The sequence below is a fragment of the Pteropus medius genome, unplaced genomic scaffold, assembly GCF_902729225.1.
Source record: "Pteropus medius unplaced genomic scaffold, Ma_sr-lr_union100, whole genome shotgun sequence".
Classification (NCBI taxonomy): Eukaryota; Metazoa; Chordata; class Mammalia; order Chiroptera; family Pteropodidae; genus Pteropus; species Pteropus medius.
Genome location: NW_024351733.1, coordinates 2,752,378 through 2,773,843, shown reverse-complemented (window position 1 = coordinate 2,773,843; position 21,466 = coordinate 2,752,378). Strand labels below are relative to the sequence as shown.

The window sequence follows — 21,466 nt, the reverse complement described above, 5'->3', positions numbered from 1 at the left end:
AATGTCTAGGCAGATGGGACTTAACAGCCTCCCAAAGTTCCCACCCATCCCAGTATGGCATAAGGAATGGTAAACTAATTTCTGATACTACACAATGAGGGCATCAAAGTAGTAGAGAGACATCCAGATCTGAGAGTGTCACTGCAGATGTAAATAAAAGATGGTCCAAGAAGCAACTGCTTGCTTGGACCGACAACCAAGAATATGAAGGAGAGACTGGCATCTTCATGGATGCCAGCCCAGATAGATGACAACTGAGGAGCAAATGTTCTGTCACATCATATTTACCACTCTCACCACTCCATGCTTTGCAACTATGTTAGACTGGATTGATGAAATTACATGTCCTCTATTCCATGGAATTACATTCAGTTATTGAAAGATAATATTATGGACTGAAAATCTTAGTATAATAGGTATGATTTACAACTATTTTGCACTATTTTTATAAATGCAATGGAGGTATATAAACTTAAGTCATCATTGAAACTTTTCATACACCTTTCCTTAAGTGTCACATGCCTGTTAAAAGACTTACTTCGATCAGTGATGACTGTTCTAGCTTCTTGATTGCTGGTCTTATTTTTCAAATTTTGGGCGGCAGTAATGAGTTCTTCCAACTGGGGGCGTCTCTGTTCCAAATCTTGCAGTGTGGCCTGAAGGAACAAATATAACTTAATACTGAGATTCTTTAGCATCATGCATTCCTTTTATGTACTACAAAGTAAAGTGATTTTCAAACTAACCAAAGCACTTTTAGAAACAAAAAAGATGTTACTGAATATAAATCTGTAATGCGTAAGCCTTTATAGAGGAATAATTTAACAAGAAATGTGTTTCATTCTTGATAACGAAATATTTCAAATAAAATTTTTGATTATAGAATTGCTTAACTATTTAAGAGTTTAGACAGAGTCATTCCAGAGTACGTGGGTTTATTCAATGCAATATATGAGTGCCACAAGTAAGAAATGTAATTTTGAATTATGGCAATGTATTTAAGAGAAAGATAGCTCTTCATACTTGTAATCTCATTCTATGTGGTGTCAAAATTAAGGTGTATATTTTAGAAACAAAAAAAGCAAAAAAGTGATTTAAGAGATGTAACTTTTTAAATTTCTTTGTACCTGAGATTCCTCACCTATAAAATGAGAAGATGATGTAAATGGGCTAAATTAGTCTTTCCCCAAAGTTGCCTCTGATAAGAATTGAATGAATTAGTAGGGAGGAAGGCTGGGGATCTACATTTTTAACAAATTCTCTATTTAATTCTTATGATCAGGCAAGTTTGGAAAGCATCAGAATGGAAGTTAGTATTCATATTCTGTGTTACAACTGACTTTAATTTAATACTGCTTTAGATAAGAGCACCAATAGAATTAAGCCAAGAAATATATTTCTTATCTATAGGTAGCAATGTTAATCATTAAGAAAGTTCTCTCTCCCTCATGTGTCTGTCTATTGTCTCAGTCATCTTACTCTCTCTACATAAAGGACCAAAATCTCAGTGATATTTATAAAGAAGTTTTGGGGAAAAATATCTCCCCTGTGCTCATTCTAAAACTGAGCACATTTTATTTTAATTTTGGAAGAGTAATGAATATTTGTATTAGTTTATAACCACTGTATGACAGATGTTTTACACATGTTTTCTCATTTTTATTCTCCCAATAACCACACTAATAGCCAATCCAGAATTCTTTATGGTTTTAAATCCTATGTTCTTTCTGCTATCATATGAGGCTGGTGAATGAAAGTGAAGAGGTGAAATGTGGTAGATAGTAATGTTTATGAAAATTAGTCATCTACTATGTCTTTTGACTATTGATTTTCTAAGGATTTTCGTTTTTAGAAAGGCCAAATTTTGATCATTCTGTAGTATTTCTCTGGTGAAGAGGTAGGAAGATAGGACTTGTGATTTAAGCCCAATTGCTTTCAGTAGTATTAAAATAAGGGGAAGAACTTATCCAAACATTACACATCTATTTTGAGTATTTTCCCCTCTCTGTATTAGAAGTTTAGAGGGGCTAACTTTTAACAAATTTTTCACATTTGTAAGCTGTGATTGCTCAGAAGAAAAATCCAATTTTCAGGTTTCTAACTTTTATGGTTTCTTTACACAAAAGGGTGTTTGAAAAATGGAACAAATTGCTAAAGATAACTATTGAAGTAAGTAGCATAAGTCAGTTAGAGAGTACTGCACCAACTTTAATGTAGGAACCAAACAGTAGCAGATGGCTTTTATGAAATAAGTTGTTTTTCAGGGTTAGAATGTTCAACTCTGGTCATCTGTGACACAGCAAACTGAAAAGGTACTTTGGAATTCCGGACTCTTAAATGTTTAATACATATGATGATTTTTTTAAAAAACAGACTTACCTGGAAACCTCATATAACGTAAAATCTTTCCCTCAAGTTTAACAAAGAACTCAAAATACACATAATAAGCAAAGTATACAAATTAACTCATTTACTAACTCATTCTTTCATTAGAATGTTTTAGGAGTTATGGATATAGTAGTGAACGAATGCATTATGTATGCTTTGAGTAAATGAAAATTTGTGTTTTTTGATACTTGGACATTTTTAGATAACAACAATATCTTCGTTGTTTTTCTTTGATTTAATATTAATTTGCCCTCAAACAACTAGGCTATTTTTTGCTTCTCACTTCCGGATACATTACTCAATGTTAGCTATACTCCCCCCCACCCTTCTTTTAAGATTACAAAGTTCATTTAAGAAGTATGTTGTAGAAGTAACTTGATCAACTTTAATCTGAACTTTACCAGGCTCTAAATTAAACCTGACCACAATGAACAGCTTTTACTGCTGAAATTAGCAGGCGTGTCAATTTAGACTTAAAAAAAGCCATTTTCTTCTCTAATGAACAAAGTGGGTCTTAGGGTATTGTGAAACCTGTTCTCTAGTTGGGTGATTCTCTAATTCTGCTGACAGACACATGCTTTGTAAGGGAAGATTAATGACATCCTTTGAAGCAATCTCCTTAAAAATCTCAGGAGATTCACAACTGCAATAAAATTATTCATTTTAAAATATTTCAAAACAAAATCATAACTCTTTATCCTACTCTTTGGGAAACACAATGTCCATTTTAAAAAGGAAATGGTAATAATTATGTATATAATAATAATATATACTGCTGTGGAATTTATCAGGCACTAATATACTCATTAGATAGTGGTTTCTCAGTAGAACAGAATGGAGATTTTCTCTTTTGATTTTTTTCCCAGAAATAAAGGGAAGGATTTGAATATGACATACATTTAAGTATTTTTTAAATTAAGATATAAAATCAGTGACTGGAAGACCTTCTTGCTAATGAACAGAACACATACATGTAGTGAGAGGAACAATTATGTTATTATTTTTCTTTTCATTTGGTTTTCTTTTAAGTGCATCCTATTTATTTGGTATTAAAAGTTCTTTGACCTGACAACTTAGTTGTATAATCCTGCAACTTCTCATCTGTATCCCACTGAACCACCCACAGATGGGAGAACCCCTTATACCTAGTCTTGACTCACATTGCCCATCTCCCAAAATCCATCTATGAAATTCTGTTCTCTGCCTCCAATATGGTCCTCTTACTAGATGCTACTCTCTCAAAAACAATGTTTTGTCTCTAATCTCTTTTCTCATATGACCTCCAATCCTCTTCTATCATTTAGCTTCCTCATTCTAGCTTTAGTCGGCTGTCTCTAATTTTCATGCTAAACAAGTAGACTGCTAATTATGTTTATTTGTTTTTCTGATATGAGCCTAGATAGTCATTACACATATAACTTAAGAGAACAAAACTAAAACCATTACATGCTTAACTGCACCCAAGCATGATAAAAGAACATGTGTACATGGAGTCTATCATTTTGGAAGAAACAAACACAAGAGAAGAAAGGAACTGATGTTATTTCTAAGGGATCACAGACAGCTACTGGGCTTTACTAAAAACAGCTTACCCCTTGGAGATGAGAATTCATCATGGATTCCACTAGCTGAGCAAAGATGGAGGGAAAAAAAAATCTTCAAATACGAAGTGAATCAGAAGTCATTAATCCTACTAAGTCCCCCTAGGGCTGAGGGAAGTGGTTATAAATAGCAATCCTATGAAAAAGGGAGTTAAATAATGAAGCCATACATGCTATAAGTAGGTCATTTAGGCTCTTAGGAAGAATTACACTTCATTATTGTATTTGTTAAAATGTAATTCAACCTAATACTCAAATAGAAAACTCTACATGCTTAGTTAAATATTTAGTATTTATATATCTAAGAAAAGAACTTAGCGAACAAACTCTTTATATTTTTAATATTTTTCTACAAAAAACAACAATTTTCACATAGTTACATTTAAAACAAAGGCCAATGGTGACTTTCAGTTCTTGCCATTTTCAGAAAATAAACATGAATTAAGCGTACATGTAATGTAAAAATGCAGACCTTATACTCTTATATTTACAACTTTAAAAGTTAACATTAAATATTGACGAGGTAAAATAGTTTATAGAACAACTTTATGAATGGAAGAAAGTAATAATTTAAGTCAGATAGGTCCTAAACTCTAGCCTTTCTAATAACTGACACAGTTTTACCTGTGAGGATGCTATTATCTGTCTAGCTTTCAAATGCCTCACTGAGCACCTTAATTTTGGCTTCTGTTCTTGTATTCAGCTGCCTCTCCAGATAGATTGGCCAAATTCAAAGTCATCTTTATTGTCCTCCACTTCCTCATTTCTCACTTACATTTTAAAGTGGCTTGGATATTTTCCTGCTTGGCATAATATCCCTATTTCTCTGAATGTTCTACTAGCATATCTGTTGGTAACTTCTTCATAAAAACCTTCTAACTATGGTTATCTCTTTGTCCTTCATTCATTCAAGAAATACTTTTTTAAAAACAATTTTTTTTAATTTATTTTTTATTTTTTAGGCGAGGCAACCCTTGGTCGACCTCGCAGATTGCAAGGACCTTGTCAGTTTACAATCCCTTATTTTTTTTTTATTTTTTACGCCTACAGCAAAAGAATTTTATTTTTATATAATTTAAAACTTACAGAAAGTTTGCAAATGTACTCTTCACCCAGATTCACTAATTGTTAACATTTTGCCACATTTATTTGTCATTCTATCATTCTGTGTGTGTATATATAATATCTGTATATATAATATTATAGATATTGTTTTCTGAACTATTTGAGAATGATCTGCAGATATAATACCCCTTACCCTTAGATACTTCAGTATTTATTTCTTAAGAACAGACATTCTCTTACATGACCTCAGCTCAATCTCAAAGTCAGGAAATTTAACATGGTTTTAGTAATAAAATCTAATCCACAGTCTTTATTCATAGTAGGACAATTGTCCCATTAATTGCCTTTCATTTACTGGTCCAGGCTCAAGCATTACATTTAGTTGTTATATCTCTTTAGTCTCCTTTAATCTGAAATAGTTCTTTGCCTTTCTTTGAACTTCATATCATTGATTGTTTTGAAGCATACAGGGCAGGTATTTTGTAGAATGTCCCCCAATTTGGATTTCAGCAAATATTTTTTAGTAACTTATGTCGGTCATAGAGCTAGGCAGAGGGGATACATAAGTGAAGGAGGAAAAATTATTATTCTCAAAGAGAAAGTGAACTAGTAGAACTAGGCAGTAAATGAGCAATTACAATAAACTGAGGTGAGTATTATGGTAGTGTAAGCATGGGGAGTCATCAGAGCATATAGCAGAAATATTTAACCAAATATAGGGGTCAAGAAGGGTCTTCTGAAGGAAGTGGAGCTTATATGGTCCTTGGTTCTTCTTTATCTAAATCATACAGAAAGTTTTTTTTTTTTCAGTTTTATTTGGGTTGATTTGACAAATAGAAATTGTACATAAAGATTCACAACTTGATGTTTTGATATATATGGAAAAAATCACCATCAAAGTAGTGAACATATTCATCATCTCATACATTCTTACACATCTTCATTCTTAGCAAATTTCAAATATACAATATATTAACTATAGTTATCATGCTTCACATTAGAGCTTTAGAACTTATTATATAACTGAAAGTTTGTACCCTATGACCAACATCTTCCCATTTCCCTCAACACTAGCCTCTAGCAACCATCATTCTACTCTGTTTCTCTGAGTTGGACTATTTTAGATTTCATATATAAATAAAATCATATAGTATTTGTCTTTCTGTGTCTGGCTCATTTCACTTAGTATAGTGTCCTCCAAGTTCATCTATATTATCACAAATATCAGGTTTTTTTCTCTTCCTTAAGGCCAAACAATATTCCTGTTATTGTGTGTGTGTGTTATTGTGTTATTGATAGATGATGGTGTGTGTGTGTGTATTGTTATTGTGTCTTGTGGCCCATGCAGCACATGTGGCACTGCACGCATGTCACATTTTCTTTATCCATTCATTTGTCAAATGTCCACCGACATTTGGGTTGTTTCCATATTTTGGTTATTGTGAAAAATGCTGAAATGAACATGGGGATGCAGATATCTCCTTGAGATTCTTATTTCATTTCCTTTGGCTATATACCCAGAAGTGAGACTGGTAGATTTTATTGTTGTTCTATTTTTAATTTTTTTATGGAATTTCCATACTGTTTTCCATAGTGGCTGTACCAATTTACATTCCTGCAGTGTACAAGTGTTCCCTTTTCTCCACATCTCTGCCAATGCTTGTAATTTCTTATCTTTTTGATAATAGCCATTCTATTAGGTGTGAAATGATATCTCATTGTGTTTTTTAAATTAATCAATCAATCAATTAATTAATTAATTAATTAATTATTTTACGGTGACATTGGCTAGCAAAATCCAATTTCAGCTGTACACTTTAACAGTAAGGCATATATATATATTTATATATATACACATAGATATATATGCCTATATATATAGGCATATATATCTATGGGAAGTGAACACAGCGTAAATATATATACACATATATATATATATATATGCCTATATATATATATGTGTATATATAGGCATATATATATGTGTGTGTATATATATTTACACTGTGTGTTCACTTCCCATAGATTTCTTTCTGTTACCACATATTTGACTTCCTTTATTCTGTCTATCCCCGCTCCCCCACTCCTTACCCTCTGGTAACCACTAGTCTATAGTCCATGCCCATGAGTCGCTGTTTATTTATCTTGTTCTTTTGTTGCTTTTAAGTTTATATCCCATACATAATTGATATCATGTGATTTTCAGCTTTTTCTGTCTGGCTTATTTCGCTTAGCATGAGTATCTCGAGGTCCATCCATGTTGTCACAAATGGTAGTATTTCATCCCTTCTTATGGCTGAGGAATATTCCATCGAATATATGTACCACAGCTTCTTTAGCCAATCATCTATTGTAGGACACTTTGGTTGCTTCTATGTCTTGGCCACTGTGAATAATGCTGCTATGAACATCGGTGTGCAAATATCTTTTTGGATATGGGTTTTCAAGTCTTTGGGGTAAATACCCAGTAGAGGGAGTACTGGATCACATGGTAGATCAATTCTTAGTTTTTTGAGGAAACTCCATACTGCTTTCCATAGTGGCTGTACCAATTTGCAGTCCCACTAGCAGTGTATGAGGGTTCCTTTTCCTCCGCATTCTCTCCAACATTTGTTATTACTTGTCCTGTTGATTACACTATTCTAACAGGTGTGAGATGGTATCTCATTGTGGTTTTGATTTGCATTTTCCTGATGATTAGTGATGTCGAGCACCTCCTTATATACTTGTTGGCCTATTGGATGTCTTTGGAAAAGTATTTATTCAAGTCCTCTGCCCATTTTTAATTTGGATTATTTGTTTCTTTGCCATTGAATTGCACGAGTTCCTTATATATTTTGAATCTTAACCCCTCATCAGATATATGATTTGCAAATATTTTCTCCCATTCCAAAGGTTGCCTTTTCATTCTATTGATTTTTTTCCCCTTTGCTGTGGAGAAGCATTTTTTTCAGTCTGATGCAATCCCACTAGTCTATTTTTGCTTTCGTTGCCTATGATTTTGGTGTTATATCCAAAAAAATCGTTTCCTAGACTAGTGTCAAGAAGCTTTCCCCTTATGTTTTCTTCTAGTAGTTTTACACTTTTCGATCTTTTAATACCACTATTGCTACTGCCCACTTGGTAGCCATGAGAACACACAAGCCTTTTATAACTGGGACCTAAATGACTGAGGACCCCAGCTGCTGCTTATGGAAATCCATCACTACATTAAATACAAGCCACACCTCCCACAGGCTGCTCCCCACCAATGACTGAATGTAACAAAGAGATTAAAGCAAGACTTTCTTGGGAGACATGGTGCTACTCTGGCTGATTTGGGCTCAATAAGTCCCCAATAGCGTTGCTGAAACTTTCTTAGACTGCACATTGAGGTACCTCTTCCAAAGCTTCTCTCACTCTTTCCTTTGTTTTGAGTCAGACTTGCATTTTGTTCTAATGGCTCTCCTACCTCTCCTGGATTCCTCATTAACTTTCACACAGATATTTCCTCTAATAAAAAAAAATTTCCTGTTTAAACTTGTCTTGGAACATTGAATCTCAGGCCCCAACTAATACACCCAATTTTTCCTTTCTAGACCCTAAGCCTCTTGTCAAGTCTTCATATCCACATAACATGGTGATTCCATTGATATTACCACCTAGATGTACAACACACAATCACTGGACATTAGTAATATAACTCTTAGGATTCCATGCAAGTAAATTACTATTTTAAAATTAGCTCTATTAAAACCAACTGCTACTTTTTAAAATAAAGGTCATGGCCATTATTTTCAATGAGCCTAGAATTTAATTGGAGGATAAGAAGAGTATTTAGACGACACACACGGTAATGGTGGGGTTCCACTGTACATATGTAGCTCAAGAACACTAAGATATCAAATCAAGGCACGAAAAATCCTTTATATATAACAACCACTGGACTTCTTGGAAGACATGGCAAAAAGAACTTTTGGGCAAGTTTTCAGACTATGGAAGATAACAAAGCTGAGACTAAAGATATTTCTAACCTCTTTGAGGGAGAAGTGCCTTGAATAGGCAGAGACCTCATTCATGGCCAACTTCATGGGTGTGTAACTTGTGTAGTTGCTTTGGGCTCTGCATATAGAAGGGCCCCATGCTTGGTTTACTGTGCTGCTGTTGCCCTTGAAATTCTTTATCAGTTTTTAAACAAGGGGATTGGCATTTTCATTTTTCATTGGTCCCCATAAATTATGTAGCTGATCCTGACCTCAACCATGAAGTTAGTAGAACATAAAAGCTGTGTACCTTGTTTAAAGCAGTAGTTAATTGGTGATGGTGAAGAACACATTTGAACATGAATTAAATTATATCAATCAAATGCCTGAGAACTTATTTTAAATTTCTGTGAGTAGCAATCATGAAGCTAAAAAAATATATGTTTTGGAGGAAAATCTCTTCTAATCAGGAAAAACAGAACAGGTCAACTGGTAGTCATCTGAGATGTGATACTGCCAGTACCAATGCTTATTGAAGAAATGAAGTCATTTGACTGTAGGAGAAGGGGAGCAGAAAAACTGCAAAGAAAGTTACGAACCATCTGAGGAAAAAAAAAATATGATTAAAAGGAAAACCTGTGGTTTTGGCAACAATAATGGCTGCTGGGACTTCAAATTCCACTTCCAGTTTTAGCTAAGTATTAGTTGTTCCCAAGGTTAGGGTGGCCTGGGGAAATACATGGGAAACAATTAATAATTAATTCCACAGTTACTAACCTGCAACTTTATAAAACTTGGCCTCTTTCCTCAAGGAACTCATAATATAGCAAAAAATAAACAACTAATACAGTGGGAAATAATAACAATAGTTGTTTATTGAGCACTTGTATGTGTCAGAAGAGTATGATTGAGTAGTGGTTAAAAGAATGGACTCTAGAATCAGGATTCCTGGGCTTGAATCCTAGCTGCCATTTACTTGGTTTATTATTTTCAACAAGTTACTTAACTGCTCTCTTCTTCATTTCCACCACTGCAAAATGAGAATAAGAGTAAATGCCTCTTAAATTTGTTATGAGAATTAATAGCGGATATTTATAAAATGCTTGAAACATTTCCTGTTATTTAATAAGAACTATAAAAGTTTTAAATAAAAAATAATTTAATTTTCATAATACTCTATGAAGTAGAAACTATTACTATCCTCATCTTACAGATAAGGGAAACGAAAGTAAAAAAAGTTAAGCGATTTGTCCAGGATCACAGGTTAATAAGCAGCAGAACTTCTAAAACAAACAATTTGGCTCCAGAGCTCACACACTTAAAAGCTATGATATAGCTACAGAAGACTTATGCTATAGTATAATATAGTATAGCTATAATATAATAAAATTATTATACAGGTAAGATTAAATGAGAAAGGAACATGACATGAGAACACAGAAAGGGAAGTTAATTAACTGATTAATGATTAAGTACAGAATTAGTCGGGGTTCCTGCAATAAACAAATGACCGATTGAAAGTAGGATGAGAAGCCTTTCCGGAAGGCCTGAAAGGCTAAGTGGAGGGTGCAGTTAATAGAATCTGAGAAGTAGCTGCAGAGAGAGGACCTCTTGACAGGCACTGTGGCTCTCAGTAATGGGACCTGGCCATTCCCTGACTCACTCTCCTCTCACCTTCTGCACTGCCTGTGCCTTCCATTATAAGGACTCAACCAATGCACAAGGAAGCCCATTGCTGCTATTCATATTATTAGGCCCCTCGGGGTAGAACAGGAAATTAAACAGTAGATCTGAAAAAGTGTCCAGCAAAAGTAGTAAAGCAAATGGTAAAGATAGAAATAACACTAAAAGGAATCAGTGAGGGGAGTGTCCACATATGGGAATTCTCAGGAAAGACTTCATAGAACAGATAGCACTACAGTTCAGCTTTGGAAGATTCGGCTAGGTCATGAGGAGGGCATTATAAGGGAAAAAAAGCATGAGCAAAGGCGTGAAAATGAAAGCCTCTGGGCTGGCTGGTGTCTAGGATTCACTGGAAATAATTGGAGGTAAGCTTAGATAGGCATAGGGGAAGTACTGTATGGTTGAATTTTTAAAATCAGTTTGAGTAGTTTTATTGTGAGGAACTGGGAAACAATAAAGACTGGAAAAACTGAAGCTATGAGAACCAAGATTTTTGTAATTCCATGCCTTCGTGAACTTTATTCTTTCTGGCTGGAATACCTTTCTCAGTTTTTGGTCCTTTCCTGGAAATACAGTAAACAGATAACCATAGCAAAAGTGTTGACTGACTATCTGACTAACCACAATAAAGGGAAATGGTAATGCAAGATAATTATAACTGGAAGGGTATGGAAATTACTAGAAGACATATTCCTGTTTCAAGGAGTGTTCATTTGTATAATAAAATTACTGATCATTTGGCTATCTTTAAAAATAAAAAAAACATAGCTATTTAAGAAATTATCAAACTCAAAAATCAACAGGACAGTCTGAAATGTATTTCTCTATTTTTTCGTAATAATGTCTCTACTTGTTGGTATTCTTGGGGGCTTAAAAAATGTATCTTAAGCCTCCCAAGTTTGAGGCCTTTCTTATAATACAAAGCTCATCTACTATTAATGTGTTATTTTTAAAAGTAAATGCTTTCCCTTTGTTGAGAAAGAGATTATGATGATCATTTCCAATTTATTCTGCCACAGAAAACTTAAAGGATTGATTTACTTGTCATTTCATAAAACCCTTAACATGCAAAAATGAAAACTCCTTTCAGTTACACAAGCCATTAAGTAAATAATGTGGTCTAAATTGGGGATCTTGAAATAAAATTTCAAAGTCAAGAAGAAAGAAGAATTTTAGGCTACAATTTGTTGATAATGATTTGCAAATACATTTCTAAGCTGATAGAAAGGGTGCCGATATTTTTAGCTATTGAACATTAGATCTATTAGTTATTCTACATTGTTCACATTTCTTGAAACCTTATTGTTCTGTAGATTTAGCATATTTATAAAGGACAATTAGGGGAGTTTTAAGACCAGTTTTTGTTATGTGCATCACATTTGCAGGCTTTTGATGTTATGACTCAGCAAAATAAATTATAAAATTTTTCTCCCTATATATATTTTAGAGGAAAGAAAACTGAAATCATTTTACAATATACATATTTGGAAATGATTCCTGCTCACATTTTCCATTATTCATTTCTTGTTCTATGTTGAATAATACCATTTTGGAATCATTCTAACTTCGACTGGTCAAGATAAATTTTCTTTCATCTAAACAGGATACCCTATACAGAAAACTGAATTATACATGAACCAAATTAATAAAATGGAAGATAAATTCCATGACAGAAGTAGTGAAATATAACTATATGAGGTCATTATTTATAATACCTTGCCTGGTATAGAACATCCCGATTTTGCATCCTAAAGATGTTGTCCAAAGCCTTTAGAAATCCCAGATAAAGGAGGCTAGAGCTGACAGGTAATTGAGCACTGATCTATCAAATGGGCAGGAAATATTTATTGGCAGTATTCTATGCACAATACACTACAGTAGGGAATGTGTCTTGGGGGTGATAGAGGATGGCATAAAAGAGCATCCTCAATGAATTCAATGAACTTACAATGAACTTGCAATGCAGTAGGGCAGATGACCTTCAAGGCTGCCCATGCATTGGCCAATAATAGAAGACGATATGTAAATGACAAATATAATGGTCTATAGACTGCAGACTCTATGCTAATGATATTCTGAAGAACGGAATTTTAATATGAGCATATTCAGGGAAAATGCCATAAGGGACCAGGAAACTGCACTATAACTTGGAGGGTGAACAGGATTGATAATGACCCAGTAATGAGAGAGGAGATTCTGGGACAAGAGTTGAGCTTAAACCAATGTAGGGAGGTCTGAATACACTGCAGTGCTTGGGGAAGAGTGAGCAGAATTATGATGACTGACTGTGCTATAGTTGGAACGGGAAGCTGGGGCTCTGAATATCAGGTAAATAACATTACATCAAAGGCAATGAGGAATCAATGGAGGTTTCAGAACAGAGGAATGCCACAGTAAAAGTGCATTTTAGAAGTGTCAGTTCATGTCCTCTGCTCATTTTTAATTGGATTGTTTTGTTGTTGTTGTTGAGTTGCATGAGTTCTTTATATAGTTTTGATATTAACCCCTTATCAGAGGTTTTGTTTGCAAACATTTGCTCCAATTCAGAAGGTTGCCCCTTTACCTTGTTGATGGTTTCTTTGCTGTGCAGAAGCTTTTTAGTTTGATATAGACACATTAATTTATTTTTGCTTTTACTTCACTTGCGTTTGAGGTCAAATTCATAAAATCTTCTCTAAGACTAAGGTCCGTGAGTTTAGTACTTATGTTTTCTTTGATGTATTTTATTGTTTCAGGTCCTACATTTATGTCTTTAATCCATTTTGAGTTAATTTTTGTGTATGGTGACAGATAGCAGTCTAGTTTAATTCTTTTGTATGTGGCTTTCCAATTTTCCCAGCACCATTTATTGAAGAAGCTTTCTTTTCTCCAGGGTATGTTTTTGGCTCCTTTGTCAAAAATTATTTGCCCACATATATGTGGGTTTATTTATGGGCTGTCAATTCTGTTCCATTGGTCTGTGTGTCTGTCTTTCTGCCAATACCATGCTGTTTTGATTATTGTCCCTTTATAGTATAATTTGAAGTCAAGGAATGTGATACCTACGCCTTGTTCTTTTTTCTCAGACACTTCTCCTAAAAAGACATACAAATGGCCAATAGATATGTGAAAAGATGCCCAACTTCACTAGCTATTAGAGAAATGCACATAAAAACCACAATGAGATACCACCTCATGACTGTTAGAATGGCTATTATCAACAAGACAAGTAATAACAAGCATTGGAGAGGATGTGGGGGAAAAGGAACCCTTATACACTGCTGGTGGGAATGTAAATTGGTACAGACACTATAGAGAATAGTATGGAGTTTGTTCAAAAAATTAAGAATTACCACATGACTCAGCAACCTCTCTTCTGGGTATCTACCCCCAATATTACTTCTATGTTTACCGCAGCATTATTCACAGTGGCCGAGACATGGAAACAACCGAAGTGTCCCTTGATAGATGACTGGATAAAGAAGATGTGGTACATACAGTGGACTACTACTTAGCCATAAGAAAAGATAAAATACTGCCATTTGCAACAGCATAGATGGATCTTGAGAATATCATGCTAAGAGAAATAGGTCAGATAGAAAGTCAAGAACCATATGATTTCACTCATAAGTGGTATATAAAACTGACCGTAACAAATGAACAAGACAAAAAAAAACCCCAAACAAATAGAACTCATAGACACAGACAACAGTATGGTGGCTACCAGAGGGAAAGGGGGGTGGGGGAGGTAGATAAGAGTAAAGAGGGTCAAATATATGGTGATGGAAGGAGATTTGACATTGGGTGGTGAACACACAAATGCAATACAGAGATAATGTATTATTTAATTGTATATTTGAAACCTACATAATTTTATTAATCAATGTTGCCCCAATAAATTTAATAAAATTTTAAAAAGTGACATTTTAGAAATATTAACCTTGTAGCATTGCATCCAGAGTCCTTTCCAAGAGAGGACTGGAAAACTAAATTGCACCAATCCAAGAAAACTTCTATCCCCTCTTGGATTAAATTTCCTGTCATGAAAATATGTAAAACATTTCTAATTTAATCTTACATATCCTTTTATTTCGGGAGAAAATAACTCCACTGTCTGCAAGTAAAATAAATTAAACCCCATTGATTATAAAACAAACAAACAACAACAACAACAAAACAGTCCTAGAGGATTATTAAACAGCTTTTCTTATCTCGTTTGTAATATTACATTAAATTGGGTGGGCTAGAGAGAGACTTTATTTTAAGTTTAGAAAAAAATAAACATTCAGAATATTTTGTAAAATTCCTAAATTCTCGCTCTAAAGAAAGAGCGGAGACTTTTAGAATATGAGAATTAGAATCTCTCCAGAAATGTAACTTCAAAGATTATTATCACCGGTAATAAGAATTATCAATATATTAGGATGTCACATTTTGTGAACTTAACTTTTCAACGTCCTTTTATAGCTGTTATTGCATTAGACCTGTGGTATTTTATTTGGGAAATGAGTCTTCAGATAATGCTGCCATTTACAGGAAAGGAGCTGGCTCCTATTTAACATAAGTACTGTAGTAATCCCTTCAAAAATAAAAAGTTAAAGCAAACTAAAGGTTATGCTAAAAATGCGCTTGGCCTTTTCATGTTTTCAAAACATTTTAGAGATGCCACTTTTTAAGTACTGAGACAAGAACCTTGGTTTTTATTGCCAACAGCAGTCATCAATAAACTGAGGCAGAGCAAGAGATCTTACTGTTCTGTGACACTGCCTGTACATGGCAAGTGAAGTGGAGAAATGAGCGATTATCTAGAGGCCATTAAATTCATGTACATAGTCAATCAGTATAATTCAAGCCCCCAAATGCTCTTTTCCTATCTTCAAATGGTGGATGTTAAGACTTGAATTACCAAATTAATTGGCACAGCTGTTCAATTCACATTGCATATATAGGGACAAGATCAGGCTCAGTTTATTCATCTGTAAAAATGAAGATAATTACATTTATATCAAACAGTCTTGGGGAGAGTAAAGATGTATTGCTTTAAGATTGCTAATAAGATTTCAAATTTCTACCTTAGGTAGAAATTAGTCATATATAGCAAGTCCAGGTTTCTTTACAATAATAGCAATTGAGGAATATGTTATATAGAATACACTTAATCTGTCAGCTTCACCATGTTCTGAGTGCTAATGAAATGGAGACAACACATGGATAGTGAACAATCGTGTGCTCATGCTAAAGAATGATATCTTAATGGTTTGGAAATCTGTTTGAGTTTTACAAATAAGTGTAAAATGAGAGCGCACACACATTTGTGTGTACTCACAGGAGAGGCAATAATCGAATGGAGAAGACATACACAAATCTATACCATCCTTTTGCATCAAAATGATGTAATGTGTACCATTTGGACATACATACAATGAAAAAAAAGCTTAACAATTGGGTCTCATGCTTAAAAATAGACAGCATGCTTTGCATATTCTCAGAGACCAACATTAATCTATTTCTTCTTAGAAATTATATGACTGGGGAAAAGATAAAAATCTGCTTTTGATTGGGTACTATGTCTTTAAGCCCTGGCTTAGCTGTAAATCATTTGTGAAGATCATTTCTTGGTAGGTGAGTAGAGTTGCTATCATGGAGTGTTAATACACTTGCAGTGAAGTGTTGTTGGGGGTAGGAGGTGTTAGACATTGATCAGGAGCTTAAGAGATGAGCTATTTATTTTTGCTGCTGTAAGAGGAAAATTTCTATAATAAAACAATGATTCTATTCTGCTTCTCTGTCAAAAAATACCATTTTATGACATAAAAGCTCTCTTCAGTAAACAAAGAACAGACTGTTATTGGGAGACATAAAAATTACAATATAATATATTTCCCTGTAGGAGCGCAACAGCCTTTAACTCAATTGGAACTTGTGGTGTGACAGTTTTTAAAGAAGGGGACATATTCTATGAGGAAAATCTCAAATATACTTTTCAATTCCCAAGACTATACTAGTTCTTATCCTATAAAAATGGGTCTACATTAGCACACAGTGCCAGTAAATCACACACTTGCACTGCTGCATGAAAGGAGCCCAGCTTGGGGGGAATTGCTTTATGTGGCATAGTTCCAAGCAAGCACATGGCTCAAATGAAGCCAATTCCAAGGAATATGGAAACTTTATGTCTGTTTGATAGGAAACTGTGCGCAGCTTCTTAACTGTGATCTTCTATATCGGCTCCAAGTGTGAGTATAATCAAATCTCAAATGGTTTTTGTAATGCTGCATATCTAACCAAGCTGTTTACAACATTGGTAAGTTAAGTTTAATTTTCTGTTTTATTAAGAAGATTGTGTAGTATTAACATTCATTGCAATAAATTTTAAGTAATTTAAAAAGAAGCAGTAATCTCCAGAGAAAGATTACAGTAAGAACTCTCTAACTATCCACTTTTCCTATTTTATTTATATGAGGTGAGCAAAATTGCTTACCCTTTGGGGTCTCAGACACTTCAGTGGCAGGGGACTAGGCAAAGACAAAAACTGATAATAATAAATAAATCAGTACCACTAGTTGGTTCCAATTTCTAATACCTCAATCTGAATTCTCCCTCCCTCCCTCCTTTTGTTGTATTAATGATCTACCTTACTTTTAGAGGTCGTTTTTCTCTAAGATGGTGGCCAGAGCAGGTGCGAATGAGGTCATTACTTCAAGGAAAATTTTACAAAGTTAGGCTAAAGGCAAAAGCTAATTCCAAGCTTTTGATTCACAAAAGGGATGCTATTATACACAAGTAGTGACAAAAGTAACTTATAGTACATGTATTACTAAAAGGGAGGCAATAGCATTACTTGTTTGTACAATGGGCAGCACAAGATGGAAGGTTACAAAACAAGAAAGATAGGAAATCTGAGAGATTCAATTGATCTAGTAATTTCCATTTAATAAATGTCCATCTTATGATCTTTTTATAGTAATTATCTGCCTCTACTCTTGATCCAGTTACATAAAACATTTACCAGAAATATCTACTAAAACTTGTGATTCCACCCCTGAAAAAGTTCTCTGCCCTACAATTCAAACTTCTACAGCATAACAATTACGACACAATAATACTAACTAGCTATTGTGTATTTCTTATGTGCCAGATATTGTCCTAAGCACCTTTACGTATATTAACTTACAGCAGTCATCTGAGCTAGGTGCTTTTCTTCTCTTTTATAGACAAGTAAAATGAGGCACAGAAAGGTTACACAACTTACCCAAGGTCACACAGCTAATAGGTGGTGGAGGTGGAATAAAATGGCCCAGATCCTCCTTTTTCAATGTTTTCCTCCAATACATTACAGCTACAATTTCTTAAGTAGCTAAAATGTAGCAGAAGCTGGGCTAGATGTTTTACAAATGTTATTAAATACTGACAACTCTACCTAGCTGACTATTATATCCATTTTTACAGATGGGAAAATAGGACTGGAAAAGCATTTGAACTCAGGGCTGCCTGACTCTAAGCCTAGCCCTGTCTGCAAGCCACAGGCTGCTCTACAAACTGCTCTGCTTCCTCTCCTCAAACTCGATCTTCACTTTCTTGTCCCTGTAACTGTGCTTCTCATGCCACTGAATCCATCAAAGCTTCACTGCAGTTTGGTTGCTGAAACAGTGCAATGGTTTAAACATATCCAGATAAAAAATCAAGATAGAAAACTACACAATTGGTGTTACTCCTCATTTATTTCTAACTTCATTTTCAAATGGAAACTTTCTCATTTTGTCTGCTTTAATGCTGTTATTCCATGCAAATTTGTCCTTTTTTTTAAAGTACTTATAAAAATGTATGTATAGTTGGGTAATTTATCATTTTTAAAATACTGGAAATATATATTTCTATGGTTAAAACGGAGGGCTCATGACATTTTCTCTGTACCCTACTTTTATTCATTTTAAGAAAAAATAAATCCCAATAAGAAAGCTCATATTGAAATTGTACAAAATTGGTTATTATTAAATGGTCATGCTGTATTACAGTTTCCTATGGCTGTTATAACAAATGATCACAAACTGAGTGGCTTAAAACAATCTAAATTTGTTATTCTATACTTCTGGAGGCCAGAGTCCAAAACTGGGTATTAGAGGCTAAAATCAAGGTGTTGGCAGAGCCTGTATTCCTTTTGGAGTCTCTAGGGGAGAATTCATTTCCTTGCCTTCTCCAGCTTCTAGAGGCTGCCTATATCCCTTGGCTCATGGCCCCTTTCCTCATCTTCAAAGCCAGCAGGTTAGCATCTTCTGATTTCTCTCTCTGACTTTGTTTATATTATCACATTTCTTTCTTTCATAAGGACCTTAAGCCCTCATATTGGGCACACCAGGATAATCCATGAAGATCTCCCCACGTCAAAATCCTTAACTTAATCCTTCTCTGCAAAGTCCCTTTCACCATGTAAGGTAACAGGATCATAGGTTCCAGGAATTAGGATATGAACATCTTTGTGGGACCATTATTCAGCCCACTACAATGGTTCTGCAGTCATTTAGCATTAAACTGCTTGTCACAATGTGGCATATTTCTTTAGGCTGGTTCAGTACTATGTGAGAGGCAGAGACAAGGGTTACAAAATTCCATAATCTGGAAATCACAGGAGGCACAGAGCCGTGAGAATCTTGCTCTGCGTGGCTGACCTAATTTAACTAATGGCCTTCAGAGGTGGGAAAGGTGTACTGTCACATCTCCTTCACCCTGTTACCAAAAGTACATTTGAATGTCCCTATTAAGAGGTGGAAACTGGAGCTCACAAAAGTGTCACATTTAAAAAAAAAAATTAATGAACTCTGACTCCCTGAGGAAATTAGGGTGCTGCTATATTGTGACAGGCAGCTCTTTAGGAGTGAATTCTGGAAGAATTCCAGAATAAGGTTCTTATCTTCTAGGGAGTGACAGCTGTCTCCTGAGATACAGAAACACCAGTTTCCCCTTAGCTTGGCTTCACTCATTCAACTTCATTCTTTCCCCTCCACACCCACTCATAAACAGTAAGCCTTCTTCCCAGCTGTCTTTCCCTTTTTCATTTTTAAATCTCTTCTACTTTTTTGACTTATTTTCTCTGCAACAACTATTACCGAAAATCTGGACATTTTTTTTTTTATTGTTACCATGGAGAGGACAATTTTCTCATCAAGGAAAGGAGGCGGTACAAAGGGAAAGGGAAGAGCCACATATGAAAATTGAGAGTGAGCCTCTGAGTCTTTTCAACAATATCCAATTAAATCTTTTCTCTACCCTACACAAAACAACAGAAACACAATGGGTGGCCCATTTAGCCCAAGGATGTGAATGAATCAGTAGGCTCTGTGATAATGTTATGGGGGTTGTGAGGGAGGTGGGCAGGTAGACTCTCAATCCTGAAACAGGGAACTGATGAACAAAGGTAACTGATAGATAATTACTGTGCAGTTGTTTGAATGGATGCTGCTTTCTATCTTTTTCAGGTAAATGACCCTCAGAATGGTGGTAGATAATTTTCTCTAAAATGATCAAAAACATGTAGATAAACAAACCAAGTAGAGAGAAAAGACCTGTGAAATATTTCTCAATGATAAGTTAAAAAAATGAAGTTCTATAGGGACAGGGATAGAAAGAGCAATTACCAATGCTCCCTTTTACTTTTCTCCATTCTTCTGTTTTTAAGTTGAAAACAAAGTGGGAGAAAATTCAAATATAGACTTATCTGGTGGTGAGACATCAGTGAGATTTTAATTAGTCTAGAATTTTTGTCTCAGACTAAAAAAAAAATCTATTGCTGATTCATAGATGTGCCAATATTAAGACCTGAAATAATATTATTTCTCCTGTTCTAATTTTCATGAGATGAATTATACATATACTTTATTCCTTCTGATCATTCTGAACAAAACCAAACTATGAAATTTTTAAATGATGATGTTTCTCAAATTATAATAGATAACTCATATCTTTAGTAAGAATCTTGCATAAGCACTGTATATAAATATTATGCCTAAAGGCTTGTATCAAGAAAACTAATTAAAGGAAAATAACTGCAAAATAGTAAAAGAATGAATTTAAAATGTTTGTGGTGATGACATTAAGAGCAAAAGTTTGGAGATGAAGTAGCATGTTCATCAGCTTTTCTGATGATCCTCCTCCCTTTCCCATTACCCACTCTAGCTTTTAAAAACATAATGAGATGTATTTATAGAACATAATAATGAAATATTTCATATATACAAAAAGGTAGAGAGAATATAAGGTTATAACTGAACTCTATGGCATGGTTGTACCATGGCTGTACTATGACAAAGCAGAAAATACAGATAGACAGGAAGAGAGACAGGGACAGAGAGATAGAGAGAGACAGAGACAGAGGATGGAAGAAAAGAAAGAAACAAAGAAGGAAACAAAAAAAGGAAGGAAAGAAGGAAGGGAAGGAGGAAGGGAGAGAAAGAAACAAAGAGAAAGAAAGAGTGAACTCTAATTTATGGGATACGAGCTAATCTATTTCCTGTTAGCATTTTCTGCTTGCTACCTCACAACAGTACCAGGAAAAAGAATATATTATCCCAAATTATGGACTATTAAACAGATAAAAACTAAGATGATTTGCATGAAAAAGAAAACAATATGCTGTTTTCACAGCACAAACTGAGGGTTTCATTAAGCAAAGTTGTAGGGAAAAAGCTACATATCTTTTCAATCTCTCGGTTACTCCTGAATCTGTAAATCCCAAGCCCCATTACCCGCATACAAGCCAGGGAGATGTTCTCACATAATAGCATTTCATTT

At 34.6% G+C, this 21,466-nt stretch overlaps 1 protein-coding gene across 1 annotated transcript in view; it reads right to left on the bottom strand.

Moving 5' to 3' along the window:
* Nucleotides 1-21,466, bottom strand: part of DMD (dystrophin) — a 1,897,222-nt gene that overhangs the window by 547,481 nt on the left and 1,328,275 nt on the right. Inside the window, 1 exon segment of the mRNA XM_039846417.1 lies at nucleotides 539-656. Coding sequence (XP_039702351.1) covers nucleotides 539-656 — 118 coding nt within the window.